At 46.0% G+C, this 26,785-nt stretch overlaps 2 protein-coding genes across 4 annotated transcripts in view; both read left to right on the top strand.

The window, feature by feature from the left end:
* The window catches only part of LHFPL6 (LHFPL tetraspan subfamily member 6), a 33,430-nt gene extending 8,207 nt beyond the window's left edge, over window positions 1-25,223 (top strand). For both annotated transcript variants that reach the window (XM_077312394.1, XM_077312405.1), the window contains exons 3-4: window positions 17,026-17,124; window positions 22,753-25,223. In XM_077312394.1, coding sequence (XP_077168509.1) covers window positions 17,026-17,124; window positions 22,753-22,871 — 218 coding nt within the window. In that variant the 3' untranslated portion in view covers window positions 22,872-25,223. The remainder of the gene's footprint in view (window positions 1-17,025; window positions 17,125-22,752) is intronic.
* FOXO1 (forkhead box O1) overlaps window positions 1-26,785 on the top strand; it is a 456,870-nt gene that overhangs the window by 211,151 nt on the left and 218,934 nt on the right. The gene's annotated exons all lie outside the window — the stretch shown is intronic.

Raw genomic sequence — 26,785 nt, forward strand, 5'->3', positions numbered from 1 at the left:
CTGGTTCTCTGGATGCTTATGGACTACAATTACCATGAACCCCTGCCAGCACAGGCTTACAATGCCTCATGGTAATTGTAGCCCATGGACATCCAGAGAGCCACAGTTTGGTCACCCCTGCTGTAGCTGTTTTCATGCAAAGTGCTTCAACTTTATTCAACAATTACTGTAGTGTCTTGATTCTGTATTAGCAAAAGCAAATCCTCTTTCTGGTGTTGTCCTCAGCCCTGCTGCTGTATTGCTTGCTTGCCTGGAGCAAAGGTTTGGGCTGACTATGAGAAGGCAGGCAGGGAAGACTTAGAGGCAGAAGGTACATTTTCCCCTCTTCACCCTGCAATAGGCAGTATGCCTGTAGGAAATATTAGCATGAATCCTGCTCCACTGGGGAGCAACGTCTGAGCCCTTGCTCCCTCCCAATATGCTTTTCTCCAGGTTGTGATGCTGTGCTTTTGCCTGAGGTTGGATGCATATCGTTTTGTTTGTATACTCTGGAATGCAGGCACTGCAGGGATAGTGTCAGTCCTCCCCTCCCTCTGCATGACTGGCCATGCAGTTGCAGCCAAGAGAGGCAAAGGTTGTTTGGGATTCTCTGGAAGACAAGCAGACATGCTGCTGCAGGGCAAATAGGGAGGGGTATAGAACAGAGGCAGGACGAAACCCGATGAAAGGTATGAGATCTGTGATAAGGATGGATCTGAAATCTCTGTGTGGGAGAGATCAGAGATCTCTCCGTGGCTCTAATTTGTGTAAGAGCAGTGCATTGTTTCTTCAGTGGAGGTCACCCACACCCACCTCTCCTGTTAGTCCCAGCAAAGAAAAATGCCAAACAGCTTCCCATTCACATGCAAAGAAAGCTGAAGAATGTGGTGGGGTGGGGACTAGTATTAAAACAGATGCGTGAAACTGAAAAAAAACTAAATCTTCCTCTTTCCCACGTCTTACTCTGGCCCATTTTTCTGTCTGTGTGATGAAGAACTGTTTTTTTTCTTTGTACCCTGCTTTTTACTACCCAAAGGAGACTCAAAGCGACTCCCCTAGCCCTCTTCTCCCCTCAACAGACACCCTGTGAAGTAGGCGAGCGTGAGAAAGCTCTGTAACTGGCCCAAGGTCACCCAGCGTGTGGGGAAGTGGGGAATCTAACCCGGTTCTCCAGATGAGAGACCAGTGCTACACTGGCTCTGATATCAGAAGTCATCTGGGAAGAGAGGCAAATACTGAAATCAGCTGAGCATAATGAGTCAAGACAGGAATTTAGCTTCCTTTGAACCCGACACCTGCTTCAGGCTCCTGGGAAATAGGAAAAATCACTTACCAATGTTATCCAATCTTGTGTCTGCTCTGCAAGTGAGAACTTTATCTATAAAGCAGGAACCTTTTTCTGCCTAAAGTTTGGAGAATCCCTTAAGTGCGTTGTGGAATTCCCTGATCATTTCATTCCAATAAGGAGTTAGCATTTACTGTCAGAAATGTGCTCCTGAATGAAACCAGCTGAAACAAACCAGTTGAGTAGGAAATATGAACAGGTATAATGAAGTTAATAAAGACTTTTTGAAAATTTAAAGAGTTCAAAGAACAAATATGTGAATGAAGTGGAAATTTCTTAGGTAGTGCAAGCATAGCTCTGATTATGTGCAATTCTTTCCACTGTGGGAATATTGGTCTCAGGTAATGGTAGGGGTTTCATCTTTCAGAGGTACAGTTAATAATTTAAAAAGAAATGAAGCTAGACTGTAGATTAAGGTGACCAGATTTTAACATTGGTAAAGCAGGACACCATTGACCGGGGGGGGGGGGGGGGGTTCTTGATTAAAATTTGGTCTAATATGGAGCAGCAAAAAATTTCATAGAACGCAAAAATAGTATTGTAATATATATTTTAAAATTTCAACATAGGTACAATATGCCAGGTGCCCCCAGATGTCCCTCCAAAAGTGTAACAATCTGGTCACCTTACTGTAGATCAACCATTTTTTCAACCTTTTGACCATGGAAGAACCCCTGAAATGTTTTTCAGGCTTTGAGGAACCCCAGAAGTGGTGCCATGCCCCTTCAGAGAAATGGGCACAGAAGTAAGATGTGGGAGCTGGCTAATCGATGGACCATTTACTGTTTCCATTGTGGAGAAAGAGGCTAGGGCCTATTCTGCACACCATAGATAATGCACTTTCAATGCACTTTAGAAGCAGATTTTGCTGTTCTGCACAGGAAAATCCAGCTGCCAAAGGACACTGAAAGTGCATTATTCGGGAGCCGGCCAAGTGATGGATCATTTACTGTTTCCATTGTGGAGAAAGAGGCTAGGGCCTATTCTGCACACCATAGATAATGCACTTTCAATGCACTTTAGAAGTAGACTTTCCTGTTCTGCACAGGAAAATTCAGCTGCCAAAAGACACTGAAAGTGCATTATCCTGTGTGCGCGGAATGGGCCCAGGCCTGTAGAACAAACAGGTTCTAGTGAGATCAGCAGCCATCCAAATTTCAAGGAAAGGCTGCCTAGCACCTGGGGAGCTCTTGCGTGACCCCAGGGTTTGCTGGGAATCCCTGCTGTAGATATTCCAAAGCTCCCGTCATACATCACAAAGAAAATTGAGGATTTCTTTTTTGGCATGGAGATGGTTAAGTGCTGGCTCACCCTTCCGCTTCTCTCCTTCTGGAACAATGTGGTGTCTTCCGTCTTCCAGTTTGTTTTCATGTCTGAAGGCGAGTCCTCCAAACATTTTAGTTCTTTCCCAGTAACTTGGATTTTAATCCGGGGATTCGTTGCCAGCTGCCTCGAACAATTCTCTAGAGAGGTGACCCAAGCATTCCTTAAATAAAAAAGAAATGAAAAATTCCTAAACAGAAGGGGGGGGGGAGGGAAGCATACACAGGGCTAGGAATCTTACAGTGTAGTCATAAGGAAAGTTATATCCTTCTAAACCCAGTGACTCCAGTAGATACGAAAGGGCGCGACCCTGGTTCAGATTGTATGATAGCAGCAAAACTATATGATTTATAATGACCCGAGTCCCTTTCCATATTACCACACATCAGCTGGAGGGAACAGCTTTAAAAAAATCTGTGGGGCCCTATCCAGCCCAGGATCGTGCCGCTGTGCTGTTTTCCCAAGCTGAAATAGTCCTGAGGGGGATTGTATAGTTCTGAGGGGCATTGCTCGTGCCAATTTGGAGCTGTTATGTACAGTATTCCATGAATCAAAATGGGGCGAAAACTTCCCTCCCTGGGCTGCTTCTAAGGACACCGGCCTTCAGGTGGGATCTGGGGATCCCCTGGAATTACAGCTCATCTCCAGACTGTAGAGATCAGTTCCCCTAGAGCAGCGGTCCGCAAGCTTCTGCTTGCTGCGGACCGCTGCAGAGTGGTAAGCGGAGAGGGCGGCCCGGGGGCCCGCGCACGCGCGGCAGCCCCAGCGCAAATGCGCATGTGCGTGGCAGTCCGCACATGCGCGTTTGCGCCGCCGGCGGCCGCAGCGTTCCCTCCCGGCCCCTCCGGGCCGCGAGCAAATCGGGGGGGGGGAGGGAAGACGGAGCCGCGGCCCAGCGCCGAGGCCTTCACGGCCTGGGACCGGGCTGCGGCCCGCGGGTTGGGGACCACTGCCCTAGAGCAGGCTTTCTCCATTTCTTTACAACCCCTGAAACATTCTTCAGGCTTTGAGAAACCCCAGAAGGGGTGCGATCGTGCAGGTTAGGAAGCAGAGCTGTGGACACACTCACCCAGTGCCCCTCCCCTCCCCTCCCCACCCCCTCCGGGCCCATCATTGGCCATTTTGGGAGGGGGTGGGTCGATATGACCATAAATGTTTAACATATGACCTGATAAATGTTTAACAAATGAAAAAAATACATTAAACGTTAACCTATTGGGAAAACCCTTCCCGAGCCTTCAAGAAACCCCAGGGTTTTATGAAACCCTGGTTGATAAAGCCTCCCCTAGAGGTAATGGCTGTTTGGAGGGTGGATTCTGGCAGTGTACCTCACAGTGTAGCTCTTCTCGACTCCATCCCCAAACCTTCAGGAGTTTCCCAACTGGAACCTGGACATCCTACCCCTGCAGGGAGGGGCATGCAGGGATCCCTCTTCCCCCTGTACTTTATTTATATTTTAATTTATACCCCGCCCCTCCCAACGTAGTTGGCCCAGGGCGGCTTACATCAAGGCAAAAGAATAAAATACAACAAATGCCATAAAACCACCCTTCAATTAATCCCTAGTAAAATACAAAAACAATCTAAAATTTCTATCAGTTGGCAGAGCTCCATTCCCTCCCAACGCCAGTCAGTGGATTGCCTATCCTAACTGCATCTGTGCTCTGATACAACCAAATAGAAGATCTTCTACTAGGCGGGACCTCCAGTTTGTAGATTTATTCCCCGGGACAGCTCTTCCCCCCCACCCTCAACCCAAAGGCTTGAGCCTAATTGTGCCCCTTATACTTTTGAAAATGAGCCCCTTGTGGCGCAGAGCGGTAAGGCAGCAGACATGCAGTCTGAAAGCTCTGCCCATGAGGCCGGGAGTTCAATCCCAGCAGCCGGCTCAAGGTTGACTCAGCCTTCCATCCTTCCGAGGTCGGTAAAATGAGTACCCAGCTTGCTGGGGGGTAAAATGACTGGGGAAGGCACTGGCAAACCTGGGGAAGGCACTGGGGAAGGCACTGGGGAAGGCACTGGCTGGGGAAGGCACTGGCAAACCTCCCCATATTGAGTCTGCCATGAAAACGCTGGAGGGCATCACCCCAAGGGTCAGACAAGACTTGGTGCTTGCACAGGGGATACCTTTACCTTTACCTATATTTTTGAAAAGCCGCTCTTTCCCAGCTGCTGTTCGGCTGCAGGAATAAGCCAGTCTGCAGCCTTCTTGTTAAACATCACATGGGCAATTTTGCCCCAGAGTGACTTGATAACCAACTAACATCAGTTGATCAAGATCCTTGCGCTCATGACGAACTACGGTTTGGTCGAACCACTGACACCATACAAAGCCAACCATTGACACCACGCAAGGCGAGGAGAGGGAGAGCCGGCAATTAACTGGATTCATAAGCGAACCGCAGTTCGGTTGCGATGTCTGCATTGTGCCAGATGTCTCTGCTTTGTTGAGCGATGCTTTCCAGAAGTCGCTTGATGGTGTTGCCATTCTTCAAGGCCACACTTTGTGCGGCTGTGGGAGCGCACGGGCTGTGTGAACAAATAACCATGTTGTGGTTGGCTCCCATGGCAACCAACACTACCCTCTCTTGCGAGACACGACCTTCCCTCACAAGCCTGTTCACCTCATGTCGGCTCACTGGAGCCTTGTCTGAGAGTCCAGAGAATCAGACAAGGAAAGTCTGTAATGTAGTTAGCTAGAAGGGGGGGTAGGAGGGAACTAGAGAGAAAAATACGGATGCTTTCCTATAAGCAGCCGCTGCCAACTTGCTTGTTTTTATATTCTCTCGCTCTTTCCAGCTAAGGCAGCGTGGGTGGCTGGAGGGGAACCTTTCAGAGCTGCTTCCCATGACCTCTTGGTGAAGCTTTTGCGAATTCTTATTTGTTCCACCTCTTTTCCCCATTCGTGACCTAGTTCTCTTATTCCTTACCTCACGGATGTGATCCTTTCTTCTTAGAGCCAGTTTGGTGTAGTGGTTAGGAGTGCGGACTTCTAATCTGGCATGCCGGGTTCGATTCTGCACTCCCCCACATGCAACCAGCTGGGTGACCTTGGGCTCGCCACGGCACTGATAAAACTGTTCTGATCGAGCAGTGATATTAGGGCTCTCTCAGCCTCACCCACCCCACAGGGTGTCTGTTGTGGGGAGAGGAATGGGAAGGCGACTGTAAGCCGCTTTGAGCCTCCTTCGGGTAGAGAAAAGCGGCATATAAGAACCAACTCTTCTTCTTCTTCTTCTTCTTCTTATGTATGCCTTCCAGTTTGTTCTCTCCCTTCAAATCCTGATGTGTGTGCTCTTACCTTTCGCCTTGTGTGCACACACTTTCCTCCCTTGTATCCTGGTCTTTGTACTCTCTTATTCTTCTAATGTAGGCTTTCTCAATCAGGTTTTTGTGAAACCCCAGGGTTTCTTGACAGCCCTGGAAGGGTTTCCAGAATGGGCAGGAATTAATATATTCTTAAAATGAGGAGACAACTGGCCCAAGCCGTGGATGGCCTTGAAGGTTAATACCACAGAAGAACTATGAGAAGATGTCTTGACATTTTTAATGCTGCGAAAAAGTAAAGGGGGATTTGGATTGGAGCCACTGTGCAGGGAATGGGTTTTCAATTCTTTCCCTTCTGTTTTCCTCCTAATTCTCCCCAAGTGTTCTTAGAAGACCCAGCCAAGTTATAATGCCTGCGTTTCTTCCCTATCTGGGAAAATATGTCTCCCTCCTCCTTTTCCACACTCTCCTTGCTGCTTGTCATGGAAAAATCGTGGGGGAAAGTAATTCACCTATCCCACCCCTGGGAAGTTAATCCACAGGATAAACACACAAGTCTGTCTCCATGTGGAAAACAGTAACAGGTTGGCTGGGGGATGAGAACCAGAGAAGGAAGCAGGAAAAGGGAGAGGCTGTTGGGGCTGCCAGAGAAGGGAAGATGAGACCCTCCCCATAAGCCCAGTAGTATATATAAAAATGCCAGCCATTTTTATGAGGAAAATTGCATGCCAGGCATAAACAGTTTTTCAATTCCTGGACTTCTCTAGTAATCCATGGTTCTTACACTGCTTGTGTACCAGTTTTTCATCTTTCTGGATAACTTACAAGTATCTTAACTATTTTGCAGTGCACTTAATTTTCCTGGTTTGGGGATCTTTCCTTTAGCTTTAGTAATGACGGTATCTTGGACTACCAAGTACCAAATTTCAGGACTCGGGCTCATCAAGAAGATCGCTAACAAGTTCAACATAGGAGTGATTCCTAAGCATCTTTATATAAAATAGATTTAAGATTCATAGATACACATCTTTTTGGGTGGACAATTGAATTGCTGCAGCCAAACTTTCTGTTCTATTTGGATTGAATTTGGAGGTGACTTTTTGGTGAGAGCCAGCTTGGTGTAGTGGTTAAAAGCAGCAGCTTCTAATCTGGTGAGCCCACTCTTCTACATGGAGCCAGCTGGGTTACCTTGGGCTAGTCACAGCCCTGATAGTGCTGTACTCACAGATCAGTCCTGTCAGAGCCCTTTCAGTCCCACCTACCTCACAGGGTGTCTGTTATGGGGCGAGGAAGGGAAGAAAATTGTAAGCCACTTTGAGACTCCTTCGGGTACTGAAAAAAACCAATTGGGGTATAAAAACCAACTCTTCTTCAATGTATATGATATTGGAGTACTCACTGCCTTTACAAAATACACCTCATTTTCCAAGTTGTGTCCTATTTTCAGGCTTCACTCAACCTGGCTGTCTCTGCCTACTTGTGAACATTCCATCCTTTTAGCTTGTGTGGGAATGACTTTACCATTCTGGAGTACAACTCATGTCCTCATTTTGAGAGAGTGATGTGCAAAAGATGTATTGCTTGCAGATTCTTTTAGCCAGCAGGGTGTCTCAGTCTGTGTGAGAGCCCAGATGTATTCATGTTGTAGAAATATTATTTCTTTTATTGCATACGTTTACTGCAGTCAATGCAAGTCACGTTTTCTGCAAAGTGAAGAGCCATTGAGTTTGTGGGACTTACTCCCTAGTAAGTATACTTACAATTGCAGCTCTTGCATAGGTAAAGCTATCCCCTGTGCAAGCACCGAGTCATGTCTGACCCTTGGGGTGACGCCCTCTAGCGTTTTCATGGCAGACTCAATACGGGGTGGTTTGCCAGTGCCTTCCCCAGTCATTACCGTTTACCCCCCAGCAAGCTGGGTACTCATTTTACCGACCTCGGAAGGATAGAAGGCTGAGTCAACCTTGAGCCGGCTGCTGGGATTGAACTCCCAGCCTCATGGGCAGAGTTTCAGACTGCATGTCTGCTGCCTTACCGCTCTGCGCCACAAGAGGCTCTGGCTCTTCCATAGTAGTTACTTAAAAAGAGCAAGTTAAGAAATAAAAAACATGTATTCACGTTTGTAAACTTTCCTGTTTTTCTAACATCCTCAAGTGGAATGACTTTCTCGTAGTATATGGGCAAGGATTATTTCCTTCACCCAAATGAGGAAACACCCTGTTTGCTTTACAGGCTGCTGCAGAGAATGTGGATACACCTTTTGGTAGGTGGAGAAAAGCCCTAAGCAGCGTGTGATTGACTGGAAAGAAGAACTCGGGAAATGATTGTTAGTTTGACAATGGTGGGGCAACCGCTACGCCAGTGTTGTCGCCTGTGAAACATTTATTTAGGTTTTCATACCGCCCTTCCCCTACGGCTCTGGGCGGTTTACATAAAACATTTTGGAACATTTACATAGAACTATCAATATCAATATAACCATATAACCGTATAACAGTCTAACAATAACATACCAGCTAGAACAACTAGAACAGTATTTCAACGACAGTAACTTTGACACTCCCTTAGTAGGTTCGACCTTTCAGTTTGGGGGTGGGGGGGGGACCTGTAGATGTTTTGGGTCAGACGGCCTCAAGCAAATGTTATTGTTATGTTCATGTTAAGTTATTGTTGTTATAATGTTATTACTGTTATCACCTGTTACCATATGTTATCTGTATCTTTTCCTGTTCCCTGTAAAACACCCTGAGCCCTCGGGGAGGTCAATATATAAATTAAATAAATTAAATACATTAAATACATTAAATAAATAATAAAAAATGATGGCGGGAATGTGTGGTTCTCTAACATTCTCCCCTCCCAGTTGTAGACAAGAGCCAAGTATGCATCGTCCCCTCATCTTACCCGGGACTATTATTGACTCGTAGAACAGTGTTAAGAGCAAGCCCTCGTCTCTTTAAAGCCAGTTGTTTGCTTGGCTGAAGTGGCTGGTTGTCACTGGGGAATAGCTTGCGGAACTATTGCACCAGATCTAAGATGCCCTCGGTATAATCTTCCAGAGCTCACACAAAGGCAATGAGAAGATTGATGAAATGATTTTTTGCTGCATTTCCACCGTGATGCCTCAGCTATGTTGTGTTAGGAAACCCCCTCTTTGGGGACATTTAAATGCTGGTTGGCATGGAATTACGGCCTGCCTCCCTGCTTGCCCCCAGCGATTTTGGCAGACTTTGTAAACAAGCTTTGTCAGGGCTTAATTAAAAAAATAATAATAAAGGTTCCAGTACTCTGATAGCCTAGACCAGGGATTCCCGTGGGAGCTCCAGAAGGGGTCCATGGCCTTTCCCCTCCTGCCTTAATGGATTCAGCCACAAGCTAGGGAACTTTAATTGCCGCCCCCCTCCCAGCATGAGTTCTCTTGTGGTTTATGTGCCTTGAAGGACGGCGAAACCAGCATGCTTACTCCCGGCTTAAACTGCTTCCTGTTTGTCTCCCCTCTTCCCCTAGTCCTCAAGTCTGCGGGTTAACATGTGTGGTGATGTCACTTCCAGGGGCGTGGCCTGGAGGCGTGGCCAGCCGAGATCACTTCTGGGGCTCCTCGAAGCCTGAAAAATTATTTCAGGGGCTTCTCCGTGGCCAAAAGGTTGAAAAAGGCTGGCCTAGACTATCCACCATTAGTCAGCTACAACTTAATAGCACTTTACACCTTCTCCACTTGCATACAAGGAAGCACCAATTTCCACCAACTCCTCCTTCAGGACTTGGGAGAGTCAGTACCAATGAGTACCACCATACACAAAGAAAGCCCCCCCCCCCCGAGGTTTGCTGACACTTATGGCCTAACTGGTTGTCACGAGCCAGCTGAGACTTGATGGGGAAGGGGGGAGGCTTATCTGATATTTCCTCCCCCAGATGGCATTGCAGATTGCAGAACAAATAATTCCCCCTCCCTTTGTTTGTGTGCCTTGTTTGCCTGAGTTGCATTTGAAGCTACTTGTTCTGCAACCTTCTGTGATGCATCTGCTAGAGTAGGTGGATAAAGATGGGTCGAGAGAGATTGGAATCCGAGACACAAACACCCCTCCCCTGCAGTGGAAGCCCTGCTAAGTGGACCAGTCACTTTCTCAGCCTAACTTGTGTCACAACATCATTGTGAGGATGATACCGAGTTGAGGAGAATGACAGGAATCGCTTGAGTCTCCAGTTCTGAAATAATATCTGAGATGCTGATGTGTGGATATTCCTGGGTTTTTTTTTTTGAAGTATTGTTTGAATTAGAATGAGTCTGTGTACAGTACTTTTTACATTCATTGATTCAGAGTAAAGTTAAACATGATTTTGACTTGCAGCCAGGGTACCTCACAGTTCAGACCCACTGTAGTCAACTGGGAGACCTTGGACTAGTCACTGTCCTGATAAAGCTGTTCTTTCAGAGCAGTTCTGTCAGAGCTCTCTCAGCCCACCTATCTCACAGGGTGTTGGAAGAGGAAGAAGAAGAGGAAGAAGAAGAAGAAGAAGAAGAAGAAGAAGAGTTGGTTCTTATATGCTGCTTTTCCCAATCTGAAGGAGGCTCAAAGTGGCTTAGAGTTGCCTTCCCATTCCTCTCCCTACAACAGACACCCTGTGGGGTGGGTGAGGCTGAGAGAGCCCTCATATCTCTGCTCGGTCAGAACAGTTATATCAGTGCCGTGGCAAGCCCAAGGTCACCCAGCTGGTTGCATGTGGGGGAGCGCAGAATCGAACACGGCTCACCAGATTAGAAGTCTGCACTCCTAACCACTACACCAAACTGACTGGTTTGTTGTGGGAAGAGGGAGGGAAGGTGATTGAAAGCCTCATGGAGACTCCTGATTGAGAACAGGTGGGTATAAAAACCAACTCTTCTTCTGACACAGTTTTCCCAATACTCAAATAAGTTCTCTGATTTTACGACATTTTTTTCTTACTGTCTTCAACACCACACCATTATCAAGCAGAAAGCTCTGGTATCTAAAGGCGTGGTTTAGAATCTTGCTGGTCACAAAATTATTTCTAATGCCTGTTATGGAGGAAGCTTATTATCTATGAGGTGAGAAGCAGAACAGAATCTGTATCTCCAGAGCTTTGTCTCTTCTTTGCTCTTTGGTTGAAGGGTGAGTCCCTTGGACTGCAAGGTGAACAAACTGGTCAGTCCTAGAGGAGATCAGTCCTGACTGCTCCTTAGAAGGCCAGATCCTGAAGATGAAACTCAAATACTTTGGCCACCTCATGAGAAGGAAGGACTCCCTGGAGAAGAGCCTAATGCTGGGAGCGATCGAGGGCAAAAGAAGAAGGGGACGACAGAGAATGAGGTGGCTGGATGGAGTCACTGAAGCAGTAGGGGCAAACTTAAATGGACTCCGGGGAATGGTAGAGGACAGGAAGGCCTGGAGGATCATTGTCCATGGGGTCGCGATGGGTCGGACACGACTTTGCAACTAACAACAACAGAAGGGTGAGTCTGAGTCAGCAAACAGCTGGTATCAAGAAATCCCTTCAGAAGAAGCATGTAGGACAGAGCGTAATGCATTTGAAAACAAAAGTTTACAAAGAGCTGTAAACGTACATGATTAATCAGTCGTGATGCATTACAAGTAAGGTTTCATGAGAACTTGTTCTGGACCACAGCAAGGGTAATCTCTAAAACATACATGTTGCCAAAGTTTGAAAATGTGGGCGTCTTTGTTGAACTCATCAACATGAAATGTATGGCATATTCCTCCTTGGCCAGAGCATCTTGGGACTTGCCAGGTGTACATAAGCGAGCACTTTTGTTTTTGCCAACAAGTCACGGCTGTCTTACAGTGACCTCATGGGGTTTTCAAGGAAGAAGGTTAGAGGTGGCTTCTCATTGCTTGCCTCTGCATTATTGCATGCCAGGCACAAACGGAAACGGAAGAGGAGATGAAAATTCTCCTGTTTGTGTTACAGGCGACCGGGTTTTATCTGTCTGCTGTGCATGAGGAATGTGTGGATTAACTCCTGCAGGCAATTTCACAGGAGCTGCCCTCCAGGACAGTGTTTATTCAGAAGCAGCCGCTAATGTGGAGTGCCCTGTGTGGCCCGTCTCCTGATGGAACTTCTAAAACCTGTTTTGCAGCAATTGCATTAGCTCTCCCGTTTCCTGGCAGAATTCAAAGGGTCAGTATTGATTTATAAAGCTCTACTAAAAGGGCTCGAGCTTGGTGCGCCTGAGATAGAGCTCTCTCTCCTCGTATGAACCCCTCCTGCCAGTGAAGATGCTGCTTGAAGTCTTCCATCAAGGTTGCCGAGGGGGCTCTCCAACCTTTCTGAGCCTGCAGACATGTTTGGAATGCGGAGAAAGCTACAAAATGGCCGCCACAAACCGGCTGCCGCAGGAGAAAGAGCCACAAAATGGCTGCCACAGCCCACCTGCAGTCAGATAGTGAAGTTGGCAGCTGCTGCCAAGGCAATTTTCTTCTTCTTTTTAATCTGCATAATCTGTCAAATCTACAATAACTGATGAGCAAAAAACCCATTTGGCCCTACTCACCTTCTAAAAAACGCTTGGTAGACACCATGAAAGGTGTTTGTGGCCGGCCTGTTGGAGACTCCTGTGGTAGGAACTATGGCACAAAATGGCATCTTCATCTTTATGGCCTTATTCTTGGGGATTTCCGTTTGGACTTCCTGCACTTCAAGTTCTGAGAGAGTTTTTTTTTTATTACAAAGAAGAATTTTGAATGAAACTATTCAGCTGTGCTGTGAACTGTATCATTGTATTCTCAGGCCGAGTTACTTAGAGTTGGCTTTTTGTACCCTCTACTGTACAGACGAGGTTTTAATTAGCCAAGCTGACTGTAATTTGAGAAGAGCAAAGTATGAAATGTAACCTTTATTATGGGCTTAATGAGCTGCCGGGTTTGTGGGCGCCACTTTTGTTATAAAGCATCTTTATGAACAATGGCCACATGGGAAGCAATTATTAGCGACGGTGGAATCTTTAATCGCCGCTTTGATATTCACTAAGCAAGGGTCTTTACGGGGTCCTAACATTTCGTTTTGCAGAAAGTACGACTCATTTAATAGTAGCTTGAGTGCCAGCGGGCCTTTTTAACAGCATTTTCGATTCAACAGTTACTGGCACGGCCTCCGTTCTCCGCTGGAGACGCTTCTGTTATTTGCACATTCATGAATGCGTATTGCTGAATTAATTCTTGCTTTCTTGGGCCCCTGCTGTTTGGAAATGATTGTTTCAATAATGAAGAATTGTGATCTGATACATACAGCTGCATCGAAACAGCAGATCAGATAATAGCTGGGTCATTTCCCTCCCCTAGGCAAGGGATTCTCGCCAAGTACACAGTCTGCAGTACTGATAGCGCTGGAAGCTTTCCCTTCTCGATGGAACTAAATTTTTCATGAGAATTCAGGCCAATTTGCCTAATGGGAAAAATAATAATCATTCCCTGTCATTTCCCAGGCTTGCATGTGGTAATGAAATAAGAATAGCGTCTCGTAGGATTGATGCGGAAAGATGGGTAGATCAGACAAAAACATGTCTGCGATGGAGAAATGGCTTGACCCTGAAAATTACCTACATCAAGGTTTTCCAGTATTGGCTTTGGGGATCCCTGGGGGTCTGTAGGATGCTGTCTGCGGAGGGTGGAGTTTGCTGAGGAGCGTATTGCGGATATGATACCATAGAGACCACCTTTGGAAGCCGCCATTTCCTCCAAGGGAACTGATCTCTCTGGGTTCCCGACAGGGAGAGAGAGGGGCAGGGATGAGGAAATAATAGAGTTTGAGAGGGGGGAATCCTAGAGTATCATGCTGTCATTTCTGGGCTTGCCCTGGAAGTGACATCACACTGTTGATGCAACAATGCTTCTGCTCCTTTTTGGACCCCACTGCCTTTCCAAGTGCCATCAGGGACAGCAGGATATCTCCCACCTTGGCAGGAGACCTGGTAAGCCAACTCTGTAGAGTGGAGATCAGTTGTAATTTTGGGGAAAGTCAACACCCCACCTAGGCTTGTCAGATCCCCCCTCCAGTAAAGGTGTAGATCCCACACCGTCAGGCCCCACTGCCCTGCTGCTGATCAACTGGCTGGGGGTGGAGGGGTTATTCAGAGGCCCTGTCAATGTTGAATCAATATGTCTACATCACTTCTGCAGTCATCCGGAAGTGACACCATTGCGTTGGCATCATTGGGGACAAAAACTCTATGGTAGAATCCAAATTTGCCATAGAGCTTCTGCCCAAATACCAGAACATGGTCCTAATGCCACTGCATGAGGATGTGACTTCTGGATCATGATTGTAATGGCAGCTGGGCATCCCTCCTTCTCCTGATAAGTTTCCCCCCATCCCCAACAAGCATAGGATAGGAGAAGGACTTACCATGAGCAGAAAGGAGGAGGGAACTGGCAACTCTTAGCCCCATCTGGAGGTTGACAACCCTCCATGCAACTGGGGGATCACTTGGGCATGAAACTGGGGTTACTGTGGGTGGGCAGGTAGTTGTGAGTTCCTGCATTGTGCAGGCGGTAGAACTAGATGATCCTGGAGATCCCTTCCAACTTTGTGATTCTATGAGACAAGCAGTGTATTTTAGTATTTTACAGAACTCCAGATTTATAAAATAGCTTTCAGTATCTTGCATATTTACACAGAGGCATAATGGCTAGGAAGCGTGCTCTTCAAACTGCCAGATTTCCACACCCTGTAATGCAGTAATCTTCTATTGCAGGGGTAGTCAAACTGCGGCCCTCCAGATGTCCATGGACTACAATTCCCAGGAGCCCCTGCCAGCGTTCCATGGACATCTGGAGGGCCGCAGTTTGACTACCCCTGTTCTATTGTGAGGAATAATCTGAGTTTTTGATGCAAGTGGGATCCACAGTTTATCCAGTTCTGAGCTTCCACCTTGAAAATCCACCTCAACTGCCTAAATTCCTTGGCTGCTCAAAGACACGGACTGTAAGATATTTCCCTGGAGTGCATTTCATCCCTCAAATGCAAAAGTCCAGTTCTTCCTCAATTCTGAATTTGTACTTACAAAGGCAGTATCTTGTTCGGAAAAATTAAACGCCAGTTCACAGTTAATTCTCTCCCCTCTCCCAAGTATCAAGTACCCTTCACAAAAATCCTTTGGGGATTTTCCTCATCACGCTTGTTTGGGATTTCTAGCAAAAATGGACACGTAGTTTCTCTATTCCTCTGCCATGATTTGTTAGCCCTTCCTAAGCAAAGAGTTGCATCAGCAAGGAATGGGTATCTGGTAAACAGAGTGTTCCCAATCTTGCAGGAACGTAGTCTGGAATCTCCGTCTGTGTAGGCATACCTCACATTTTTCTCAATCCTTGATGGTCATGAAGTCCCGGAGGGAAAGCTGGGTCACATCTGCAAATGCAGAATACAAAACAGACCCGTGACAGGAAAAGATCTGCATATTTGTTTATGGGCTAGTGAATCATTCTTGCAAGGGCGGTGTGTATTATTATTGCTCATTCTTCACAAAGAAATCCCCCAAGACAAAAATGCGAAACCAGCAGTGGCATAATATAGCCTAGAAGCTCACCACCAGTCTTACCTTTCTGTTTGGGTTGCATTTATTTGTTTTTAGCCTGTTTTTCTCCCTGTTGGGACTCAAAGCAGCTTTCAAAAACGTGTCTCTCTCTTTCCCCATGCTAAACCAAAAAAGGAACAAAACCCAACCTTAACAGGTAGGAACTCAAAAGTTGAGCTGAACAATAAAAAAAAAAAAGTAAAACTTGTTAATTATTTATTATAGTGCACAGTTAAAAACAGAATAAAAACATCTTAAAAACTATACCGAACTAACAACACATAGGACCAAATGCGTTTCGACCCTTCCGGGTCTTCCTCAGTGGTCAAAATTATAATAATACACTATATAGCACTCTCTATAATGTGTAGCTGAATGGTGGAGTGGGGACTGTAACTTATGGCTCCAACCAATATGTGTAAATTTTATCCTTTTTGGAGACCAATTCCTATGTTATGTCCCTAAAGTCACCACTCTTCGCTATCATTAAGTTCTGTACTCAGAGTGTATTCTCATGTGCGTGATGTTATAGACATTAGAGAGTGCTATATAGTGTATTATTATAATTTTGACCACAGAGGAAGACCCGGAAGGGTCGAAACGCGTTTGGTCCTATGTGTTGTTAGTTCGGCATAGTTTTTAAGATGTTTTTATTCTGTTTTTAACTGTGCACTATAATAAATAATTAACAAGTTTTACATTATTTTTTTTACTGTTCAGCTCAACTTTTGAGTTTCTCTCTTTCCCCATAACAGCCCTTCAAAGTAGGTCCAGCTGAGAGATTGTAACTGGACCAAAGTCATCCAGCGAGCTTCCATGGCAGAAGCAGGGATTCGAAACCAGGTCACCTAGGCTTCTAGTCGGGCACTGCATCCACTGTACCACACTGGCTCTCAAAAATCAAAGGGTTTTATGAGCCAAGCACCAGAGCCTGTCCTCAGTCCGAACTACAAATTTGGCTTAAACTCAGTTTAATCTTCCTTCCTGTTTAGATAGAAAGTTGGGAGTAGTCTCATGAAGTCCTGAGGATTTGGATATCATTTCCTAATCCCAGTTTTTTATTCTAACCCATCATGCCAGTGTGATCAAGTAAAATTGTGGTCAATCTAAACTGTGTAGAAGATAGACATGTTAAAGAGAGAGAGAACCCTGTTTATTGCAGCTCTAGAGACCAGGACAAGGAGCAGTCAGTTCAAATTAGGAGAAAGAACCCTCCACATTGGATGAGTGCCTGAGGAGGTGCACTGGATGGCCCTTTGTGGTCTCTTCCAGCTCTGTGTGATTCTGAAAGTGGTTAGAGTTTTGAACTTGGACCCGGGAGACTGGTTGCTTTACTTGTAGGAATGCTAGCCTCCAGGTGGGACATGGGGATGGCCTAGAACTACAGATCATTTCCAGCCTAAAGAGATCAGCTACCCTGGAGAAAATGACTGCTTTGCAAGGCGGTCTTCATAACATAATCTTCCAGTGAGGTCCCTCCCCTCCCCAAATCCCGCCCACTCCCGGCTCAACAGGCAACCCTATTTTATCTGTGTGTTTTCTTTTGTTTTTATCTCTGCAGGCTTGTTAATTGGTTCCGGTTGTGCTCTTTATCCTCTGGGCTGGGACAGTGAAGAAGTCAAGCAGACTTGCGGCAATCTTTCCAACCAGTTTGAACTGGGTAAGAGACTGCTCCGGTTCTTCAAAGATCCAGTCATAGCGCTTATAGCACAGCTGAGAGTAGGGAGGGACTTGTATAAAACTGTAAGCTCCTGGAAGGATTTTATCCTGCAGATTTTTATATTGTAGAGCAGGGGTCTCAAAAAAGTTACTTGCATCTTCTGGTGATACTTCAAATAGAATCTGAAACATTCTTATTTCCTTTCCAAGCTTAGGGCAATCAGTGAATCTGTTCTGAAATTCCACCTGCAATAGGTTCAGTGCTTTAATGTGTCTTTCAGCATTAAATTGTAAATTTCCATCCTTTTCAAATTTTAGTCAATTGCAGCATTGTTGTTGTTAGTTGCGAAGTCGTGTCCGACCCATCATGACCCCATGGACAATGATCCTCCAGGCCTTCCTGTCCTCTACCATTCCCCGGAGTCCATTTAAGTTTGCACCGACTGCTTCAGGGACTCCATCCAGCCACCTCATTCTCTGTCGTCCCCTTCTTCTTTTGCCCTCAATCGCTCCCAGCATTAGGCTCTTCTCCAGGGAGTCCTTCCTTCTCATGAGGTGGCCAAAGTATTTGAGTTTCATCTTCAGGATCTGGCCTTCTAAGGAGCAGTCAGGGCTGATCTCCTCTAGGACTGACCGGTTTGTTCGCCTTGCAGTCCAAGGGACTCGCAAGAGTTTTCTCCAGCACCAGAGTTCAAAAGCCTCAATTCTTTGATGCTCGGCCTTCCTTATGGTCCAACTTTCACAGCCATACATTGCAACTGGAAAGACCATAGCCTTGACTAGACACACTTTTATTGGCAGGGTGATGTCTCTGCTTTTTAGGATGCTGTCTAGATTAATTTTGCTTCAAAAGCTTTCAATTCAGTATACATGTCACACACAAGCTTTCCTTTCCCCTGCAACCTTAGAGTCAATGTGTTCAGGTGCTCTGTGATATCCATTAAGAAAGCCAAATCAAACATCCATTCAGGGTCAGAAAGTGCTTCTTGACCTTTTTCTCTCCCCTCAAGAAAGACATCAATTTCATGATGAAAACTGAAAAAAACGTTTGAGGACTTTGCCTCTGCTAAGCCAGCTGACTTCAGCAGGGAACAATACATCACCATGTTCTGCATCTATCTCTGAGAGAAATTTTGAAACTAACGATGAGCAAGGCCATGATGCCTGATGTAGTTAATGCCGGAAACAACTATACGCATCACTCTTTCCCACTGAAGATTCTTACTATACAAGGCTTGCTGATGGATGATGCAGTGAAATTGCTTGGAAAGTGTACCGTTTAATTTCAATATCTCTTCATTGATTTTTGCAACTACACCAGCTTTGCCTCCCACCATATTTCTTGCACCATCAGTTGTGATGCTTTTCAATTTATCCCAACTCAGACCAAGATTTTCTACTAATTTACACACCTTCAAGAATATGTTTTCTGCATTTTGTAGTGCCTTTCAAACTCTGCAGAGCCTCTTGTGGCGCAGAGTGGTAAGGCAGCAGACATGCAGTCTGAAGCTCTGCCCATGAGGCTGGGGGTTTGATCCCAGCAGCCGGCTCAAGGTTGACTCAGCCTTCCATCCTTCTGAGGTCAGTAAAATGAGTACCCAAGCCTGGGCAGGACTGCCTGGAGAGAATTTTTCTACTTTTTAGAGCCCAAAAGGGGCGCCCCTCTCTTCTGGAGCCGACATTTTCCCCGCCAATCTGTCACATGTTAGGGGGGAAATGCCCCCTTCACCCTCAGTTCCTTTTCTGTCACCACATGGATAGAATCATTCTCTCTCCAGAGATCTTATTGTTTTGTGGGGATTTGGAGTCGTCGCAGGCCTTCCTCTCGGTGGTGATGAGGTTACTTTTGCTGACTCCCCCCCCCCCCCTATTTTCTTAATGGAAGAACTCGGACCAAAGTCCCTTATGGCTTCCAATGCAATGAGCTCTTCAAGGAATACATACATTGTAGTGAGAAGCATGGCCATAATGTGATATTTGCCAAGGCTCTCTGGAAGAAGGCCCTTACATCCGAACCATCCAAGTCAGTTCAAGAATCAAATCCAGTGAAAGCTCCATCCTCAGGTGGGCCTTTTCACTTTCCATTCTGGAGCCTGTTCCAGCCTTCCACACTTGGTTCCAACATTTCTGGCAGCCATGAAGCCACAGTCACCTCTGAAGTGATCTATGTCTTCAGTTCAGTTCCTGACCTCGTCTTAATTCTGGGTTCCGGCGCACAGCTGTTCCGAGGCTCCTTCCAAAGAAGCAAAGGAGAATAAGCATAAGGAGGAGATGGCTTCATCCTCCAAGCATCAGAAGACATCATCCTCACCACCTACTTCCTGCATGGATTTGGATGTCATTTTGGTGTACCCCATCACCACCTTACGCTCTAATACTGCACCTATAATCTTTGGACAAGCTTATATCACAAACTCAGAGTGATGGTATAAGTCTTCCTCGAGAGGATCCTTTGCCAACCCAAGTCGGAACTGACAAAAAACGCCCCATGGTTGCAGTCTGCCTCACTTCCATGGCACCCTTACTATATATATCCCCTGCTTATTTGCAGTTGTGGCCAGAATTTTGTCCCCAACCTAAACCACCCAGGCCAGGGTGTAACCATTCAACAAAAAGCTTTGGTTGATTCAAGTTTCAACCTCCAGTGTCCCCTGAGTCCAAACCAGAAGGTGAAGGTACCGTTGTATCCTATTGTAGTTCTGGGAGCTAGTCAGTCCGAACTTTCCCCCGATGACAGCATCAGAGATCACACACCCATATCTCCTAATTAAGATCTTTGCTGATACGGCAAACAAATGTTGAGGATGGCTAAGGCATTAGGCATCCGTGTCTCAACTGGAGATAATAAACTGAAAGATAAAAATTTAAGTCACCTCTCCCAAGATTCCCAGGGCATTGTAGCCTTTCCAGTTTTGCAGGAATGTGGAAGATTCCATGACTGAAGTGTGGCAAACGCCAGTGTCAATTCTAGTAACTTCAAAGAGGATCAAAATACTCTATGGAATAAAACAAGATTGTTTTGAATTCCTGTCTATACATCCCCCACCTTTCTCTCTCATCATTGGGAAGCTGCAGTCATGCCAGAGACTCTTCATCTGATAGAGTCAGCACCTTGATTTGCTTCGCTGCAAGACGTATTCTTTTAACTGCCCTGATTTTCAGAAATTTGCGTTTTCCGGTGATTATGGGGGACTATCAGATTTTCTTGTGGGACAAGCTGTTCCAATATCTAGATAAGCTCCCTGCGGAATCCAGAGCTTCGGCCAAGCTTATTCAGGCAGAAGCTATAAAACTCTCCAAGCAAGAAGTAAATGTTTGGAGACATGCTGCAGAGGCACCTGCAAGATCCATGGCCATGAGCGTCATTGTTGTACATGACTATCCTCTCCCTGGACAACAGAAAACTTTCAGACAGCAAACTTTATTGTTATTCTGGCCCTAAGAAGGGTGGATGAACATCATTGCAGTCCATATCTTGATGACTTGTGGCAAAACATCCAGTCTCGTTATAAGGTTTCTAGCAAGCCATGTCTTCTTGATATTAAGGCGCACTTTACCAGGGCCTGGGGGTCTTCAGCTGCGTTTCATTGGAGGGTGTCAGTTGTGGACATTTGCAAATCAGCAACATAGGCAGCTGAAGACATGTTTGACAGACAGGTTTGGGTTCTGCAATCAAGAAAAGATGCAGAAGTCATCAAGGTGGTTCTCTAGTCTCTGTTTCAATAAGAGCCTCTTCAGTGAGAAGCTGCACTGAAGACAGAAGATGAAAACAAAGTTGCATTTACCTGTAACTTATGTTCATCAGTGTCTTCTGTGCAGACACACATTCCCTCCCTACTGCCCCACTGTGCTTTTTCTGTTGGGGGTTTGCAGTGGCCTGGCAGGAAGTGTTGAAGGGGTGTTCTCCTGTAAATGATGGTTTAGGTGCCATTGCATCGGATTTGTAACGGAGCCCCCCCCCCCTTTTAGGCTCTTAAAGCTAGAAAAATTCTGTTTGTGGCAAGCCTGTGCAGGCACAGTCCAAATGCACAGAAGACATGGATGAACATAGGTTATGGATACATGCAACTCAGTTTTCCTATCTACAAGGCACTCACCCCAGCTTTTTGGAATCCGTTAAAAATATGGTAGTAAACTAGGCTTTGGGAAGATTTCAGGAAAGCTAGATGGTTATTGAATGTATATAATGCAATGTGGAAGCAGGAGAGTATGACCTGCTTCCTAGTAGCATCCAAGCCAGATCAAACACTGGCATGGAAATGAGTGATGAACTGAGTTATGTTGTTGAAAGACAGAATATATTCGTTTTCCTCAACATCCTTGGCACAGTTAACAATTTTATAAACATCCACCATATCATGCACAGGGAGACAAGAAAGGGCCCTTCCCTTCCCCACGAGATTTCATCTTCCAGCAGGCAGAGAGGAGCAAATATTGTTCTGAAGATTGGAATTTGAAGAAACCCTGAGATGTGAGAAAATATTTTAAACATTTCTGCAGGGAGGACACTCGATTACACAATCCTAACAGAACTTTGGGCTGATCCTGCGTTGAGCAGGGGGTTGGACTAGATGGCCTGTATGGCCCCTTCCAACTCTATGATTCTATAATTAAGCGCTTTCTTAATTCTTATAAAAGTCAGTGGGATTTCAAAGCCCTTAAATTTAGACTGTACCATGCCTCTTGTTTCAGACAAAATGCCCAATGATGGCATGTGTTCCGAGCACACTCCAAAAGATGACACACCACCTGGTGCTCTTCAGAAATAGCCACTTGATAGCAATTCATGGCCTTGCTCCAAATCATTATGTGCAGCCCTTGTAATTGTAGTATTTTAAATCCTAAATTGTCGTATTGATGGAGCAGCTTTGTTTTATTCTGTTCCTTTCAATAATTTGATTTTTGGGGGGCATGTTTTAAATTGTGGAAAGCTGTGTTTGTACGGAACCAAACACAGGGCACATAAAAAAACACACTTTTCCACCGAGAGAGGTGGTGGAATAGAACTATTATGGGTAATTGTTTTGTTTAAATAGCTGTAACCTGTTGCAGTTGTTACCTCTTGTTGTAGAGATGTGTGTATTTGGTTTGCAGTTTTCTTCTGCATTAGCTGTCTCAGGAACATTCCGGAGAGGGCGGGATACATGCAACGTCAACAGGGCCGTATTTACATGAAAAGAGGCCCTACGCCAGGGGTAGTCAACCTGTGGTCCTCCAGATGTTCATGAACTACAATTCCCATGAGCCCCTGCCAGCAAATGCCAGCTAATGCTGGCAGGGGCTCATGGGAATTGTAGTCCATGGACATCTGGAGGGCCGCAGTTTGACTACCCCTGCCCTAGGCTATTCCACTTATGTGGCCCTTTCACCTCCCATTTTTAAGTTTGTAAATTACATGAGAAATAATAAAATACATCATTACTGTGATATATATAAATATGTTAAATGAAACACATTGTGATTGATGTAATAGTGTAATTTTAATTTTGCTAACAATTTGAACATAGGCCCCTCTTGATCTTGAGGCCCTAGGCCGAAGCCTAGTTCGCCTGTAGGAAAATCCGGCCCTGAACGTCAATAGACGCCCCCCACAACGTTGTCTTTTGATTGTCCTTTGACTCGCCCACAGGCACTTGTGAAATTGGCTGGGCTTATTACTGCACCGGAGGAGGTGCCGCTGCGGCAATGCTGATCTGCACTTGGCTGGCCTGTTTTTCGGGCAAGAAACAGAAACAGTATCCTTACTGAGGCGAGAGCGAGAGAAAGACCCGGAAAGCAAGCGAACCGGTTTCGGGGAGAGCGACAAAGAAGCGAGGATGCCCGCCTCTTCTGGAAAGCTGTGTTCGCTCTTCCTCGTAGTCGGACCTAATCAAAACGATGAAGTTGGAATTGACGTGTGACGCTGTGAAGGGTGGGCGTGGGGGTCAGGGTGTGTGGGGGGGTGTCTCCCTCTCTTAACGGTATGCCAAGTTTCATGCAAGACACAGAGTCCTATTCCCAGCAGATTTCGGTCGAGTAGAACTACAGGGACTGCCCCCTTCCTGGAAAAAAAAAGTGACTTCTTTGTTTGAGCAGATTATTAGTTGGAAGAGTTACTAAAGCACGGTGTCAGAGGAGCAGAACGTAGCCTTTTAGAAAAGCTCTTTCTGCAGCTCTGCGAGTTGGGGCTGGACCGGGGTGGTGTTTCCTGAACAGCTGGCATTCGTTTGGGGGTAAGCACTGATTTTCTTGGAGCGATGAACAAGACCACTTTGCGGCTGGAGCAAAACCACTTTGCGGCCGTAGCGGCTGCCCCGTTCAGCTGGAGGGCACCTATTTTTAGGCCTTAAAGTATCGCCCGCCTTTGAGCGGTTTCCCAGGCTGAGGGGATCGGCCCAGTTGACACAAAAGAGACAAAAAGCGCCCCGATGACGAGATTCCCGAAAAGCACACCTGCGTATTTTTGCACAAGCATTTCCCCTTGCCCAACATGTAACAGCCTTGCCGGGAAGCATGAAGACTGACCGGCTTCCAAACCATTTGACTAGTTTTTGGCCGCCTCGCCCACCGTGCGGCTTCAGCTGCCACCGGCGAAAGCTCACCCCAGAAGCCGCTAGTTACTCAGGCAAAAAGGACCCGGCCAAAAGGGTCTTTTCATCCTCCCATCTCGAAGCACAGAACTCTCACGCAAAAGTCTTCCTTCACATCTACACACGCCAACTCGCTCCTTCATTAACACAAAACAGACAGGGTCAGTATTATGCTCAAGTGCACGTCACGGTAACCCCTCACCCACTTTGTTTTGCACAAAAAGAGTTGCTTTGGGGAGAGGAGAAGGCCAGGAGGGCTCAAGCTACCCTTCTGCACACTGATGTGAAACGTTTAGCTTGGCCCACCGTTCTTTGCAATCTTGTGACACGTGACGCAGACTTCATCGCTCAGAGGTTCGTTCTTCTCCCATTCCCCCTCAAAATACACATTCTCCTTCTATACAAACGCAGCACAGTATGCAGATTTCTCACTGTCCCTTTTCTGTGTCTCTCCCCTCCCCTCGCGGTCCCCACCCTGCTTTCTCTGTCCCTTGCTTCCCTTTATCTTCCTTCATACTGTGGCCTCAAGCATTTCCGCTGAATCAATAACAGAAGAAACACCTCGGTTGGGTTATAGAGTTTCCAACTTCCTGGTGGTGGCCAGAAATCTCTTGGGATTACAGATGGTCTCCAGGTGACAGATCAGCTCCCCTGGAGAAAATGGCTGCTTTGAAGGGTAGGCTTTTGTGGCATTATACCCTCCAGAGGCCCCTCCTCTCTCCAGACCACACCTTCCACAGGCCCCGCCCACCCAACCTTCAGCTATTTCCCAAGCTGCTATTTGTAGTCCTAGTTGGTTTTTGAGATGCCACTTCTGGGAGTCCTGTGGAGAAGAGAGGAAGTGGGCACCATCACCCACAGGAAGTCCTCTTTTCCTGGATAGACTGTCCATCTTCTCATCGCACAAGACCTAATAGAAGACACCGAGGACGTGTGAGCAACTGCTATTTATTCTGTCTCTGCTGCCGGTGAGCTCCCGAAGCATTCCCATACACACAAGGACCGTGGAGCAGAGCAATTACCCCGAAACCCCCATGCACTTCTTTGTTTTCGTTCTTATTTTTGTTATTCGCTAGACGATATGAATTGCAGTATTAAACCACATTTTAAAAACTAAACCACTCCCCCCCCCACCCCTCCAGTATTTTGTATAATCCTTGTACACCTTTTCTCAGATTTTATTATTGGCCTTTTCAGATCTATATGGATTTTTTATTAACGATGTTTTTTCAAGATTACTACAAAGAAAATGCAATATTTTATTCAGCATCTGTAGCCTTTTTAGATAAGAGTATTCCTGTGAAGGGCTGTTGTGCCCACTGAAAGTTCGTATATGTGAGGTGCGGTAGAAAACGAGTATTGATGCCAGAACAATGGCAAACATCTTCCCGAATTTGTTACTCATACCAGTAGCCTATTGTTGTCGTATTGTGCGGTAATATTCTTGTCGTCTTTAATATTCAACTTTGTATTGCAATATAAACGGTACTATTGTTTGTATCTTAGAATCAGTATAAATGTCTTTAGGATACTTCCGGTGTCCTGTTTTTAATCATTTTAAAATATTTATTTATTGTATTTATATACCGCCCTCCCCGAAGGCTCAGGGCGGTTTACACGAAACAAGAAAATGATAAAGATAAGTGTAAAGTTCTACATCTGGGTCAGAAAAATGAAAAGCATGCCTACTGGATGGGGGATAGAATTTCCCTGTGCTTCTAGGTAGCACTGTGTGTGAACGAGATCTTGGGGTACTTGTGGATTGTAAACTAAACATGAGCAGGCAGTGTGATGCAGCGGTAAAAAAGGCGAATGCCATTTTGGGCTGTATCAACAGGGGCATCACATTAAGATCACAAGATGTCATAGTCCCCTTGTATATGGCACTGGTCAGACCACACCTGGAGTACTGTGTGCAGTTCTGGAGGCCTCACTTCAAGAAGGATGTAGATAAAATTGAAAGGGTACAGAGGAGAGCAACGAGGATGATCTGGGGCCAAGGGACCAAGCCCTATGAAGATAGGTTGAGGGACATGGGAATGTTCAGCCTGGAGAAAAGGAAGTTGAGAGGGGACATGATAGCCCTCTTTAAGTATTTGAAAGGTTGTCACTTGGAGGAGGGCAGGATGCTGTTTCCGTTGGCTGCAGAGGAGAGGACGCGCAGTAATGAGTTTAAACTACAAGTACAACGATATAGGCTAGATATCAGGAAAAAAAATTTCACAGTCAGAGTATTTCAGCAGTGGAATAGGCTGCCTAAGGAGGTGGTGAGCTCCCCCTCACTGGCAGTCTTCAAGCAAAGGCTGGATACACACTTTTCTTGGATGCTTTAGGATACTTAGGGCTGATCCTGCATTGAGCAGGGGGTTGGACCAGATGGCCTGTATGGCCCCTTCCAGCTCTATGATTCTATGATTCTATGATATAGGTAACATCATTTATAGAACAACAAAGTGAATAACAACGATAACATTAACATAATAACAATAACATAAAGGAATGCTGGAACTACAAGGAGCCTCAACTCAACTCTTACTGAGACCCAGTGGGATGGGCAGATTCATTCAAGGTGGTTTGCTAAAAAGTAAACCAGGCCAATAAAGAACGTGGTGGTTAGAGACGACCGAAACAGACACCAGCCAGAACGTGGAACAACTAAAAGAAGCAGGGCAAGATCGAAAATTGTAACAACAATTGAGCCGCAGGATCGCCCAACATCGGACTCGACTGAATGGCTAACATCAAATGCGGCTTGGTTTTCTCCCAGGGGTGCCGATCTTCAAAGAGGAATTTCCCTGTGCAGACTGGGAAAGCTCCCACAGGAGGGGGTGACACGGCTGGAGAAATTGCCTTTCCAAAAAATGGAGACTAACGTGCATCCAAGCGAGGCTCCAAAACAGCTTACATGGTTCTCTATTGTATCGGCAAGTTAGGCAGGGGGAGCATGACTGAGCCCAAGGACTCCCAGTAATCTCCTAAGGGTCTCTCCGATCCGACAAGCCAAGCATGATGGGTATGGAAAAGTGGCATATAAGAACCAACCTCCTCCTCCTCCTCCTCACCTTCACTTCCTCTCCCCACAACAGATACCCT

The sequence above is a fragment of the Paroedura picta genome, chromosome 1 (assembly GCF_049243985.1).
Source record: "Paroedura picta isolate Pp20150507F chromosome 1, Ppicta_v3.0, whole genome shotgun sequence".
Classification (NCBI taxonomy): Eukaryota; Metazoa; Chordata; class Lepidosauria; order Squamata; family Gekkonidae; genus Paroedura; species Paroedura picta.